The sequence below is a fragment of the Argopecten irradians genome, chromosome 3, assembly GCF_041381155.1.
Source record: "Argopecten irradians isolate NY chromosome 3, Ai_NY, whole genome shotgun sequence".
Taxonomy (NCBI): Eukaryota; Metazoa; Mollusca; class Bivalvia; order Pectinida; family Pectinidae; genus Argopecten; species Argopecten irradians.
Genome location: NC_091136.1, coordinates 54,054,383 through 54,069,476, shown reverse-complemented (window position 1 = coordinate 54,069,476; position 15,094 = coordinate 54,054,383). Strand labels below are relative to the sequence as shown.

General features: G+C 33.6%; 2 protein-coding genes across 2 annotated transcripts in view; both read right to left on the bottom strand.

The window, feature by feature from the left end:
- The window catches only part of LOC138319087 (zinc finger C2HC domain-containing protein 1C-like), a 168,543-nt gene that overhangs the window by 120,676 nt on the left and 32,773 nt on the right, over positions 1-15,094 (bottom strand). The gene's annotated exons all lie outside the window — the stretch shown is intronic.
- LOC138319739 (uncharacterized) lies at positions 337-13,817 on the bottom strand. Its single transcript, XM_069262874.1, is given in 13 exon segments — positions 337-1,472; positions 4,797-5,030; positions 5,423-5,451; positions 5,454-5,615; positions 6,186-6,338; positions 6,807-7,001; positions 8,122-8,320; positions 10,073-10,165; positions 10,613-10,837; positions 11,169-11,362; positions 11,770-11,922; positions 13,101-13,298; positions 13,501-13,817. Coding segments are annotated over 13 exon segments (2,112 nt in total). The 5' UTR covers positions 13,688-13,817; the 3' UTR covers positions 337-1,382.

The window sequence follows — 15,094 nt, the reverse complement described above, 5'->3', positions numbered from 1 at the left end:
ACTTTACAGGAATAGATAATGACAACGGCTCTTGTAGAGAACATCCTGGTCACTTAGAAACTCACATTCTGTACTCCAACAAACTATAGTACATATGAGCCACCAAGGTAGCATGGATTCGTCTCTAGCTCCGTTATATTTCCATTCTACTTCTAGTCTTCGGTTTACGCTATGTAATCTAGATGGGAATATATTACGATATAAACTCCCATCTGGTCAATCACGTGACCAGATGGGCGTTCATAGCCTAGTATAGCCCATTTGGCTCACAAAAAAGATGGATATCCTATAGTTACTGAAAAGAGAAGGACACAAACAATATGGAAAGCAGTAAAGTGTAATGATTTGTTTTTTATTTAATAAAAAACCCCGAATTTTTTACATTTTTTAAACAAAATATTCTAGACTGAGCGCCCAATGTGCGTCGGTGCTTCCATTTTGAAAATATGTGGCAACGGTATATTTGACAATGGCTTTTTAAAGTGAATAGTCGGGCAAAGAAAACCAGTCTAAATGCGTTCATTGGCCTTCCAAAAGTTCTCACATATTAATACGGCTGTCAAGTTCTGCTTAGTTTCCCAATTCTGACCATTAAAGTAAAGAAAAGTTGAAAGTATTGAAAGCGAGGCTGTGTGGAAATGTAACCACGGACATAGTGAGCCGGGAGGACGTTTTAGAATTCCCATAGTTTAAATTTCTTCGCACGCAGACAGATTTTGACGAGAGATTTTATTTTTCCATTTCATAAGAAATTATACTGGATCGTTCGCACCATTTTTACCCACTTTAGCCATCCTTGCCCGACTGTTCACTTTAACTATTTCCTTTTGTTATTCAAATACTATAATTGCTTTCAAGATATAAAATCTGATTAATTAATCAGCATACGACTTTTGTTTGTATCACATGTTGATAGGGACTATCAGGTGAAACTATGCTGCGAGGGTTGAAATGTAAATTATTCAATTAATTGAACCTGGTGGCGTCAACAAAACTGCACGCGGGAAATGCAAACTATATTCCTGTGATTTTATTACATTTTTTTAATGCAAATATACGTAAACATGTTACCATATGGGATATAGGGCATTTTATTTATTGGAACCTGTGGGCTAACTTAACTGAAACATATACTTTCTGCATATTTTGTCAAAGTTCACAAGCATAACAATCTAAGACTCAACAGTTATGCCTGACGCATACACACTTTTTATCAACTTAGTTATACTAAGAAGTTATATATTGGCATACAAATTATCAATAGTTTAAATATGATCTGAAACCTTAACCATAGTCTATCAACAAAATATCTTCTCACGGGTAGCTAAAATCCATACAGGAAACAAGTAAATTGTTTGTTACGGAATATCGATATAGGAGTGTTAGCGTGGAAATGATCCACATCCGGTCCATCGCTCTACGACCCAATCCGATATAGATTCAGGGAGAAAGTTGTAGACCTTTGCAAGGACCTGCAATCATAAAACAAGTGTATTAAAGTGTAGAAATGTATCTAACGAGGATTTAATTGAACCTAAATTACAAAGTTGGTTAATAGTAGATTAGTAATGATGGTTAGAAATTATCTAATTATCTCCCTGATATTAAAGGTTACGCAATATCATTTATGAATGATACGGCATATAATAAGTGTAAGTGAGGGTATGTGTGTATTGAAAATAGAAACGACAAATAATTCACCTCCTATGAGATATTTTGTTGTTATGCTTATGATAAACAGATATTTATTTTGAAAAGTTTGACATTTTCAGACACTAGGTCTTAGGTCTAAGTCTTAAATTTACGTAGATTTAACTAATTCCATGGTATTTGTGACTGCATGTGATAAAACTGTGCAGCTATACGTTTGTGTATGAACTTAAATTTTTATTCTTTTTCTGATGGCGGGAATTGTCACCAACTCATGTAGTATCATATCATTGACGGGTAAAGGTGGTGTTCAAGCTAATGTTAAAAATCCTATAGAAACTGCCCACAGCCCAATTTTCTTGAAACTTTGCAAACTGAAAATACTACTAGTTGTCCCTTTAAAATGACACTTCTATTTGCTTTTGAGATTTTAAAAAGGCCCAAAGGGCCTGAATTCTTTGTAGTCATTTTCATTAAAACTACCTGCACAAACATGCCAAAAAAGGTTAGCCTTTGTTAAATATTGTACATTTTTTTATTCATAAATCATTTGAGTAGGTCGTATACTTTATATTTAAGTCATTTCATTTGGATTTTTAACGGAAAATTTTGTTTGAAATAATATTTTTTACGAAAAAGTAACACTTTTTGGAAAAAACGAAAACGAAGCATTGCTCTTTGTCATCTCATTTCACCCTGTTACTGGTTTTGTCCACAATTTTACCCCCATTTAAAAATACTCCCATGGCATTTTCTGTCTGTGTGTAAATTAGGTTCAAAATTAAAAATCCGGGAAAACTGTTTTTGAGTGACTTAAAAATAGGGAGTGCATGGAGCTACGGACAATTTCTTTGTTAGTATACCTAGTTATACATCTCCAGCTTATGATTCCAGAGTCCGATATAAGTCAAAATCAGTGTGCAGTAATAATTTTTGATGCTAAATATCATGGTAACACCTTTTAAAATATTGGTTGCCATGGTAACAAAACGGAGGCCTCTGATTGGTTGGAATTTAAATGATGTCAGAATTAAGTGAAAATTGGTATATATAGGTTACGAAATATGCTGAATAACATGGTAACACTTTCAAAAAGATTGGTTGCCATGGAAACAAAATGGAGGCTTCTGATTAGTTGAAATTTAGATAATGTCAGATTTAAGTGAAAATTGGTATATATATTGGTTATAAAATATGCTGAATAACATGGAATCCGTTTTTAAAAGATTGGTTGCCTTTGAAACAAAATGGAGGTCTTTGATTGGTTGAAATTTAGATATCATTAGATATTAGTGAAAATTGGTACATATGGGTTATGGGGTATGCTGAATGAGATAGTAACAGTTTTAAATACATTGTTGCCATTGTTTCGAAATAAAAGCCATCTGATTGCTCAAAATTAAGATTGTAGCCTTTGTGGTGCTGGTATTATTTTTAAATTATACATATTTTATTTGAAAATCAAATGTTACTCTGTTTTCCTCTTTAATCATTTTTATTTCAATTTAAAATAGTTTCTATTTACATAAGAGAGATGGATAATCTTAATTTGTATCTTTTGTGTTTAAGTTGGTGACGAAAATATATTTCTTTCATATAATTATTTGATTTCTGATATGAAAAGAGAAAGTATTTGTTTCACCCAAGAGCATATCTAGTTGTTAGGCTTTTTTGTACTGTTAGGGAAGATACATTAATAGAATTTTTTATCATTAACTTTTGATTTATTATGGTGTCTATGATCAATTTTAAATTTATGGTCAACTAGGGCAAATATTGATTTTTTTTTTTAATTCCCCTCGCTACATTTCAGCCTATGAAATACTATTTTCCCGGATTTCATATTTTTTGAATAAGTATCTGTTATAAGATTATACCTATAGCATGTTTTTAAAATGGTTTAAAAGTGTGGACAAAATCGATAGCATGCCAAATATTTCGAGCAAACCCAATATCCTCAATTTTTATACTGACAAAAATTTGAGGTTTTTTTGCTTCAAAATCAATTTGTCGTAAAAATAATTCGTAAATATCATTATAAATGGATATGAAATAAAGAATGAAATATCTTTTATTAACAAAAAAAAAAAAAAAAAAAAAAAAAAAAAATATGTTCAAAAGATAGTTATAAGGGGTCCCCTTGCCACATACCCAAAGTAATTTTAGAAAGCATCATTTTAGGCCCTTTCTGCCTTTTTAAAACATACAAAATAAATAAAAAGCACATAAAAAATAGTTATGTACCTAGACCTTTAACACTGCAAAATTTGAAAAAAATCGGCGCGTGGGCGGATTTTGCAACCCCACCTTACAGTATACATTTGTCAGCAGGCTACATGTAAGCTGCACTCCGTCCGTTCACACTATTGCTTATCGGTCCGGGCCCTTTGACCACAAAATATACCAGAATCTTGTTTTGGGCAGCTCATGTTTTGTGTAAACAATTACCTTAAAACTTATCAGCTGTTTATAGTATGAAATAGTGAAAACGGAATATAGCAAGATCAGGAAGATCGGTCCACTAAGTAATATCATTATGAGAGGTCTCCTCATCTACCAAAAGGCAATAGGCAATGCTTATTTAACCAATCAAGGTCCCGCACGGAGCATTTACATACAAAACATTTATGATTACATAAAGTAGAAATCATACAGGACAACTTTTAAAGTGAAAACGCACTTATGACTGGAGATTCATGACTAGATAACTATAAAGGTTATATAATAGTAGATATACAACCAACAGGAGATAGAGAGTTAAAATGTATACAATTTGACAGTTAGACTCCTAACTGTTATCGACAACGAGAAGTGGCTATACTAGTTAGGCAATTTTATGTCAAATTGTAATAAGTTATATAAATACAAAAATATGATATTTGCATTCTAACATGTGTCCTTGTTACATCCTTCGCAACAAATGAATGATGTTTTTAATGTCGTTTTAATAAAAACGGCTACATTGATGAAAAGAAAAAAGTTTCTAATCATAAAATTGTATTTGCTTTCTTTCTTCAAATGGAGAATGTCTCACTGTTAGTTTTGTTAAATCGACCGTATCTGTTAAAAGCAAATCTCAACAAAAAACCAATAGACAAATATTAAGTGATAATAAAACCTAAACATGACAATTTTTGAAATCTCACCGCCAATTTGTCCACTATGTAAAAAGTGCCTCCGACCACATATCGTGGTTGTGGTGTCACGTTAACGAGTGAGTCTTCAATAGCATTTATAACGGGATCCGTCGACATCTCCCGACTAAAGTCGACCTTCGATGCCTTGTATATAGCGTCAACGTAGGAACGTCCGTATGTCTGGCGAACCTCTTCCGTGGCTTGGTCCCACATGTGGTCCAGCTCTCTTTTAATCCGGACCATCTAAAATACACGAAATATCGTCACATGTTAAATCATACATAATGTACAGTGTATGTTTATACTGCTATAATTACAAAATACTGTACTTGTCAACAGGGGTATTATTTTATTTTTTGAAGATATACAACTTATAAACAATTTGATTTGAAACACTTCACATAATTTTATTTGAACTGTTAGTTTTGATGAATAAAGAATTTGTAGTGTTATTGGACTTGGTCGACCATCGGTGATCAGGTAGCTCATTTGTTAGAAGATTCGTCTAGCGTTCGGATGTCACTGCTTTGATTATCTAGCCACTATATTTCATAGGTAATGTTTTTCTCTGTGAGTTTGAAATATCAATATGAAAAGTTACGAGAACTGTATAGTTATACCAATGAGATGACCACCTGTTCTGGACTACCGATCGCTGTGGCTTCACCATACGCTCCGGTTCTATCACTGAAACATTGACCCCGAACTTCTTCATTTCGAGGCGGAGAGAGTCACTCAGGGTTTCTATACCATGCTTTGTGACAATGTACACGGAATCACACGGCCAGGAATACCGACCTTTCACACTGGACACGTTTACAACTCTCCCTATATGTGGAAAAATACTACTTTGTTAATATACATGCATTCATAAAGCATATTGTGCTATCGATTTGTTGCCATTTAACTTTTTCTTTATTGTGTTTGTGTGATTTTTGTTAATATTGCTCAACATCAAAAGTAATAAATCTAAATAAAATTAAGCCAGAGAGAAATATTACCTTTCAAGGGTTGAACATTACATTGTATTAACCTACACCCAGTCAATGCTTGTTTTGTTAAATGAATTGAAAACAAATTAAAAAAAAACCAAGATAATCTTCATCACCGTATCTTCAATAGATGTTTTGGTACTTTTGCTATGCTTCTTCACAATATACAACATAACTTTTGTAAACTATTTTTCCAAGTATGTTTATATGATGTCTATTGCCCGATGGTCGGCAATGCTCTATTTTAATTAGTCAAAATGTGGTTTGCAATGCCAACCTCTGAACGGTCTAGACTAATCCGTAAACGGCATAACTCACAGTGATATATAGCATAACAAGTAAGAACTCACATAATACATAACCGTTACTGGTCATGTTTTCTAACTCTGATTCTAAACAAACGTACCTTTGGACTTTCGGATCAAAGGAAGAAATGCTTTGATGACACGTATCATACCATACAGGTTAACGTCTGCACATCTCTGGTACTGGTCCACTGTCGCTAACTCTACATCACCAGGGAAATTTATTCCAGCATTGTTGACGACGGCCCAAAGTCCTTTTTTGTTTTAAATAAAATGAAGAAATCAAACACATTTCTACTACAAATAATGGAAAATATTCCAATCATAGATCATTTTGTATAGCCATGTCCGCTGGTGGATAATTTGGCCATGACTACCCTTTTATCCATAGAACGCCTTGATGTTGAACATATATGCTGCTAAATAAGTGTTATTGCTTTCAAATAGCAATATTGACAATTATGGTGAGGTAAAAACGGTATAAAGCTAGTATATTAATAATCCGAAATAAAAGGCCAAAATAGATTCAGACTAAAATCAAAAATCATTTCTATGGAATATGAATTCAACCACTATAGGCCTTCTTCAGTCTAAAATAACGCTATTACTTTTAATATGATAAATTAATATCATGTCTGTGTAACGAAAAGTGAAGAATCGCATCACATCACTCATAAAGTTTGATAAATTGTATTCATGTAAAAACTTTATATAGACAATACCTTGACCAGTACCACTAACGTACTCCAGCAGTTGTTGGACATCATCGTCCTTGGTGACGTCCAGTTTGACCACATGGAACCTGTCCGACTGATGAGACTGTAAGACCTTAGCTCCCGGGCTCTCCTCGTTGAGGACACCGGCATATACTGTATATCCCCACTCATTCAGACGTTTAGCTAGGCAGTGACCAAATCCTACATAAAGTATCCATGCCATTATTTAAGTTTACGATTGACGTAAATATATTTTGAATAAGGAATATAGTAATTCGTTATCAAATGTTTCATGACCAGAGATATATCTGGTATCATGTCGAAATGACATGAAACATTTAAACCCGAAATAGACAACGTTTGCTGTTTTAACCGTACCCATATTATATTATAATACTTAATGTTTACCATGTTATCATTATGTCGTCATTAAACACATTATTCAAAATATATGCCAATCGTTTCCAAGCATCTTAAGATCAAAGCAGCGAAGATTAAAATAATACTCAATATAAGTGTAATTGAAAACCGGATATCATGCCCCTTTGGTCAAATTGATACATAAAGTTATGCTTAGTTAGTTCCTATAAAGAAAATAAGAAATATTTAAATCACCCAAAAACTGTTTTCCCGGATTTTAATTTTGAAACTAATTAACACATAGACAGAGAATGTTTTGAGACTATTTTTAATGCAGGGCAAAATTGTGGACACTTCTTTAGGAGAATGAAATGATATGACAAAGAGCAATACTTCGTTTTCCATTTTTCCCCAAAGTGTTAATATTTTGCTAAAATAATTATTTAAAACAAAAGTTTCCATACAAAATCTGAAAAAATGACTTAAATATAGAGTAAACGATCTACTCAAATGATTTATGAATAAAAAATGTAGAATGTTCAACAAAATGATCTATTTTGACATATTTGTGTCGGTAGTTTTATTGATATGAACACGAAGATTTCAGGCCCTTTGTCTTAGTCCTATTTTAAAGGTGCAATTAGTAGTACTTTCCATATGCAAAGTTTTAAGAGAATTGGGCTTTGGGCAGTTTCTATGATATTTTTAACATTAGCCTGAACACCACCTTTAAGAAGTTTTGCCACTGTACAATCAAACGTACACACGTTTGACCAAGACTCGATATCAGACAAGAGGATATAGTCCACAATATCTCATATAATTGCAAGCACTTGTTAGCATTATTTACCAAAACTATATCATTAACACAATAGTTCTTATTCAAGTTTATTTCTTTTGGGATCGTGTTTTCATTATGAAGTTGTAAATATATATTTGATTGGCTAAATTATGACCTTACCTGAATCACATCCTGTTACGACAATACCCTTTCGGCCGATGTCGACCTTTTGTCGAAATTTACGTCTGGCCAGAATAGATGCAATGTAGATCGCTAAGATAACAAGTAAGTAACTCCAGTAAATTGACACAAAGTAAGCATGCAATAAAATAAAGCATAATGCACACGTTATTTCTAGGGATACCATGTTGGTGTGAGGGCCGTGACACCATTAATACGAGATAACAGGTAGTGTTTGCTGAAGTATCACCTAATCTCTGATAGGCCTGCAAAGTGTAATAGGTATATGTCCATATTGGTTGATCAGCACACATCAACAGCAGGCGAATCCTGTCTCAAACCGCCTGGTCAAACTATTGAATGACATTATCCGGTATTATATGAAAGCGCTTCGTAAATTTGCCGCAAATCGACTGGTGTAAATATGCAATGTCCATGACATTATCTAAATTATATCGAAATTGCGTCCTCTCAATTTCGTTGCAAGTCGACGAGGCAAAACATTCAATGATATTATCAAGTGTTAATAAAACGTTTCATCAATCTTGTCCCAAAACAACTGGTAAAAGTTACTCTGTCCATGACATTATCCGAATTATATCAAAACAATATGTCCTCTCAATCTTTTCCCGAATCGACTGGTAAATATTACTCTGTCCATTACATTATCCAAATTAAATCAAAATTATGTCCTCTCAATCTTGTCACAAGTCGACTGGCAAAAATTACCCTGTCCATTACATTATCCGAATTATATCAAAATTATGTCCTCTCAATCTTGTCACAAGTCGACTGGTAAAACTTGCCATGTCCATGACATTATCCAGTGCTAAATCAAAATCATTTGTCCTCTCAATCTTACCTCAAGTCGACTGGTAAAACTTGCCATGTCCATGACATTATCTGGTACTATATCAAAATGGTACCCTCTTAATCTTACCTAAAGTCGAGGAATCAAAATATTCCATGACTTGTCGTCTCCATTCACCAATCAAAGATGATCACTTCCCTATGAATAGTCCGTCTAAAGGTATTCCCCGCTCAAGTTTGCGTGCGTCTCCATTACTTAGTAAGTATTTGAAAGTTGTTTTATCATTATTTTTTATATTCATTACTTATACATATTGCAAAAGTGTATTAATTTAGGAAAATTATTATTATGATAATTGCTATCTGCAATAGCTAAAAATGTAACTTAAAAAGGCACATTATGTACCTTTATGAAACTTTCGTGAGATAAAAGGGTATTGTCTATAGACATGTTGGAGATGCCTCTAATAAAATGTAAAAGTTGTTTGGATTGATAAAATACCTTAAGCTTTATAACTGATAAAGTGTTGTCAATAAAATTTACAAATATTAGCTGGGTTACATCAAACAGTCGGGGTACTGTTAAATGGTATATGTTTGTATCCCTGTAACAGGAAGTCTTTATCTATTCCCTTTGAAAATTCCTTCGAAAACGTTTTGATATTCGTCATATATCTATCTTTCTTGACATACGTTTTGATGGTCATCATACATGTATCATTTGTGTATCTCTTTATTGTAAAATAAAAGCTACCAGATATGTTTAAATGAATATCTTATATGTGTCTTCCATATTATACAGATCACTCAAACTATCTAGGCAGTGTATATGCCGCAGATTGTCAATATTTTTTTGTTATTATATAAAGGGTTACTTTTCATTGGCTTATCAAGTAAAACTTAAACAGAAACATAAACGTTAAAACAAATGCTAATAGAAGACGACACGTTCTTCTTTCTTAATTAAAGAAGTATAAATGCATTCGTGTAACATGTAACATTTCAATGCAATCTAAAATATCAATATAGTGGATCACAAAAGATCACATGACAATGATGACATTTAGGTCATTTATTCTTATAAATGTTGTATACATTCCATCAGTATATCTTATAAAACGCATTACAACAACTGTAATTAGTGTTTCTCTGGAACGGATGAGTACCCAGTCATCTTCTCAATGACGATGTCTCCAAGCCAACTAGGTAGATAGCCATAGACACGGGCGAGCATCTGAAATAACAAAAATATCTCCGTGTAACAAACGAGTGATTGAGTTAAGTGGTATCTGGGAAGAAGGTCAGTTAATATCAAAATATCTGTTTGTAAGTATGGTTTACACGTTTGTTTTGCAAAAACTGACCAAATCTCGAATAAAATCTCTCGTGCATCTCTAACGAATGTGTATAGTTACTATGAATATCTAGAGAGAAGAATAATCTAGTAAATAAATGTAATTGTATTTTGAGAGTATTACTAATGCTGTCATGATATTGATTCTATCAGTTTATAGCCACAGTATCCCACAAAAATTTCAAAAGTACCACAATACACAGTAATTTCCTTTGATGGTATGGAAAGTACAGATAGCTAATAGATAATGAACCACGGACGAAATGCCATAGACCATCATATGATAGTTTTGGTAAAAAAACTACTTTTTTGTTGTTTACTTCTTACAGCATATTTGTCAAAGCGATATCCAGGCACCAGGTATCGGATGTTTGGGGTGTGGTTGATGATAGATTCTTCCACTGCCTCAGCTAAGGGCTCCATCGATAACGTTCCTTGCTTCTCAAACGTTTGTTTCAGATTTCGGTAGAAGTAGTTTCGTCCGTATATCTGTTTAACCCTGTCCGAGGCGTGATTCCACATACAATCTGTCTCAGCACGGATTCTTTGTATCTACAGAATACGAGTTAGGCTCTTACATACGTATACCATTTTGTAAATTAGAAGCATTTATTAATATAAAACTTGAACATATTATTCAAATGTTCATCTGAAAGATCAAATGCACAAACTTATATCAGAAACATATACCTATAGTATAGCGAATAAAAAAGATAACATTTACTTAAGTACTATTTACCAGATTTATTTAGTTAAATCCGTTGTGACACCAAACAGCTTAAAGCAAATGACATACTCGTTATTCTCCGTAACTGTGTCAAAATCATTGTGAAATGTATTGACTTTCAGTATACGATAAAATGAACTATATATAAACGTTTACCATCTCTGGACTCCAAATAGATGTGGCGTCAACGAAATCCCCTGGCTCCACAATTATTACTTTCACGTCAAACTTTTTCATTTCCATCCTCAAGGAGTCACTCATGGTTTCTATGCCATGTTTGGTCACGTGATACAAAGAGTCGCCTGGCCATGAAAAACGTCCTCTGACACTCGAAATGTTAACGACCCGTCCTAAAACGAAACAAAATAGTTTACATATTAAATGTGAAAAATATCACGGTATATCACTTAAATATACCTAAATTCACGTAAATATTTCCCAGTAAATAGTTAGAAAGACTGTAGAATATGTACAAATAAAAGGGTGACATCTTTTTTGTATGTTAGGTAATGTGCAATAGACATTATATGCTGAATGATGAACCTCTGTATGACAATTGAAATGTCAATTAGTTATTGAGATGGAAATCTGTTTCAAAGATTGAGAGATGTATTCCAATTTATGACATTATTTTATCACGCTTTTTGAGCAATGAAATGAAGCGCCATTTAATTCAGATAACTAACAATTCACAGACACCTTTAGAAGGGAAGCAGGGTCCATGGCAATTATTGAGTCAAATAGATGAAATGTTTACCTTTAGATGCCCGGATTAGTGGCAGGAATGCTCTGATGACGCGTATAGGACCATACAAATTGACGTCAGCACATTTCCGGTACTGTTCTACAGTGGCTAACTCCACATCTCCTGGTAGGTTGATCCCGGCATTGTTAACTACGGCCCATAGATCTGGGAATCACATAATATAGTTATCTGTATTTACATCATCAATAGTATTTTCTAATACTTAGTCATATATCAGAATATGTACTGCACTAACATGTATTGGTTCTCTAATACATAGTTATGTATATGAATCCGTACTCTATAAATATATAGGATCTTGCATGAGTGTTCATTTCATACGAGATTTTAGGAATCTAAGAAGTTAAACTTCGAGACGAGTGTCATAAAATTTCATATGAAATGAACACGAATTTAAGATACTTTTTTATCATATAATTACAAAATCTACTTTTCAAAGAATTTCCCGACAAAACATATTGCGAAAATACAGCGGCGGCTGCTATTTTGTCCCGCCGTCCTCGAAATGCTGACGTCACGTCAGTTTTCCTGATGCAATTTTATTGTTTATGTCTTGACATCAATGAATTTTTAGCAAATGAAAATCGCTCCAGGTCATATTACACTAGTGACATATGCAAAAATTTTACACGAGCGAAATCACTGGATATCATGCGGATTATGAGATAAATAGCTTTGTGTCTGAATATATAGTCACCATCTGAATCTGTACAGATGAATAACAATTGCTTTCCTTTCTCTTATTTTAAATCGATACTGATCGATAGTATTTCTTGTTTCTTTTTTCATTTTTTTTCCATTATTTTAAATAATTTTGCCTATACATTAAAACGGTTTCATATATTCGGACACGGAGAGATCATATCTTACTATATAATGCCTGTCTTGACTATGGAAGTAAAAATAAAAGGAAACAAAATACTTCGTGATTAAAAACCCTTGATATCTATAAGGAGGTTTCGAGATTCCAAAACAACGTAGGTAAAGTACGCTATTTACATTTAATTAGGCTAATTTCCCTCGATTATGACGTCACAGCAACCGGAAGAAAGACTAATCGATAATATTTACTGTAAAAATTAAATCTTATCAAACCATTACTAAGCTTTAAATATATCATTTACGTAAACAGTAATAAAAAATCAGATTTAATGGCATTTTACACGAACACATTTAAAATCCCCGAAACGAGCACACTGATTTCCGCATACACATACAGCAGTTTACGGGTCGTGGGAATAGTTTTGTAGATAATATAACTGTGTCATGACCCTACACATATGTGCTGTAATAACCCTGAGAAGTTCGACATGTTTTATCACCTCCACTGCTGTTATTGGACACAAAATCCAAGGCTTTGTTGATGTCGTCCTCCTGTGTGACGTCAAGTTTGATGACATGTAGACTCGATGAATCACGGGATCGTAAGGCCATAGCCCCATCGCTGTCATCCCTCAGCACCCCAGCATACACAGTGTACCCCCTGTCGTCTAAGCGTTTGGCAATATGGTGTCCGAACCCTACACAAGTGAAATAAACTTGAAACTAAATCTACAGTTATGATGAACAAATAAGACATCTGTTTATCATTTTACCTTAGCAAAGTAAAGTTGGACAGTTATTCATTTTTCGTTATTCGAATAAATTAAGTTGTAGTTTATAGAATAAGGTAAGTCAGTATTCCTGATCACAATGACGATGTGGTAGCTGTTACTACTATACCTGAGTCACATCCAGTTATCAGGACTGCTTTCCTATCCACAGTCAGCCGACGTTTCACTTTCGTGAGTCGGTAACTCATGTAAAGTAAAATAAGCACCAGTGACAATTTCCAGTAAACGAAAACAACGTAGATATTTAACAGACAAAGCCCTAGAAACAGGAGGAATTCGGCATGGTAGATTTCCATAGCTTGTCTTATAAACACAGATACTTTATCTGGCTGTGCCACATACTGGAATGGTGGGTCAAACTCAAATTACCATCATTTCGCCTGCTAATGAAATACGCGTTACACTGTTACTAGCTATGCTCACGAGGCTAAATGGACTGACATGGTTTTAAGTCACATATAGTGAATGTTAGCATCGGATTCGGGATTCGAATAATGAATCCCATGCCAGTACCTTATCCGTTATTGAAAATGAGCAAATAAGTAATAATTAAAAAAATGCTGAATATTAATTACATTAAGTAAATCAACTATACGATTATCTAGTAGATTTATCTATATTGAACGGATGTGGATGAATGATTTGTAATAAAGAGACAATGATGCAAGCTCGTCTAAAATAAAATAATGAAATATGAAAATGGTGTGATAATCCTTCATTATTCGCGTGTGGATATATTCGCGGAGATCTAATTAAAGTGAAATTAAAGAACATTTTCACGTCGAGAATATTTCCACGTTTAAAGTATTCATTGTATTTACTTTCAGACATAGATTTAAAGTATTCATATATTGTATTTACCTTCGGACATAGATATAAAGTATTCATATCTGGTATTTACCTTCAGACTCAGATACATGCAGGTGGATACTAACTAAAGCATTACCGTACCACCTTTGCGATGTAATGTTTCATAAAAGAAATCAATCAAAAATAGCATTTGGTTCCAGTGCAAGTGCACCAAACCAAAAATTGACCCTCATTTTAAGCCACAAGGGACTCCAACCTGACCTTAAGCATGATGTCCTAACCTCAAATATTTGTGAAAAAAAAAATAATAAATAATAATAATGCTTATCGCTCATGGCCACCAGAGGGCCAAAATTGATACTCCCCCTTGTAGAATATAGTATCTACACTAGCATGATGAACAATTGCTTTTTATTGAAAAAGAAGTTAACATATATCAATTGAGTGATATTATCTGGGAAGGCAAATTGCTTTAAGCTAAATTGTTTTTGAACCCATATATTTTCAATATAACAATTATGAATTTAGTTATGGTTATTTAAAATGGAACTACGTATTTCTATATTTAGTCTAATCAAACTCGAATTCGTCGGTATCCTGGTTAAAATATTCGGTTAAATGTACTTAAATATGTATTGAAGTAAGATAAAAAAAAACATATGTTTGCGTTTCATAAACACAATTCAACGTTTTGATGTTCTTTTGTACACTGAAATGATTCTAGCCATAATATCAGCTGACATGCACTCAGCACCCGGTGGTCATGGAAAATTCGCCAAATCTACCCGACTTCAAGGACAGCCTGTACGGGATGACACGAACCTACGTCATGCCTGATGGTAAGCATACCTCCGTCACTGTCTTTTCATAGAGACAAAAAAGCATTGTTAGGT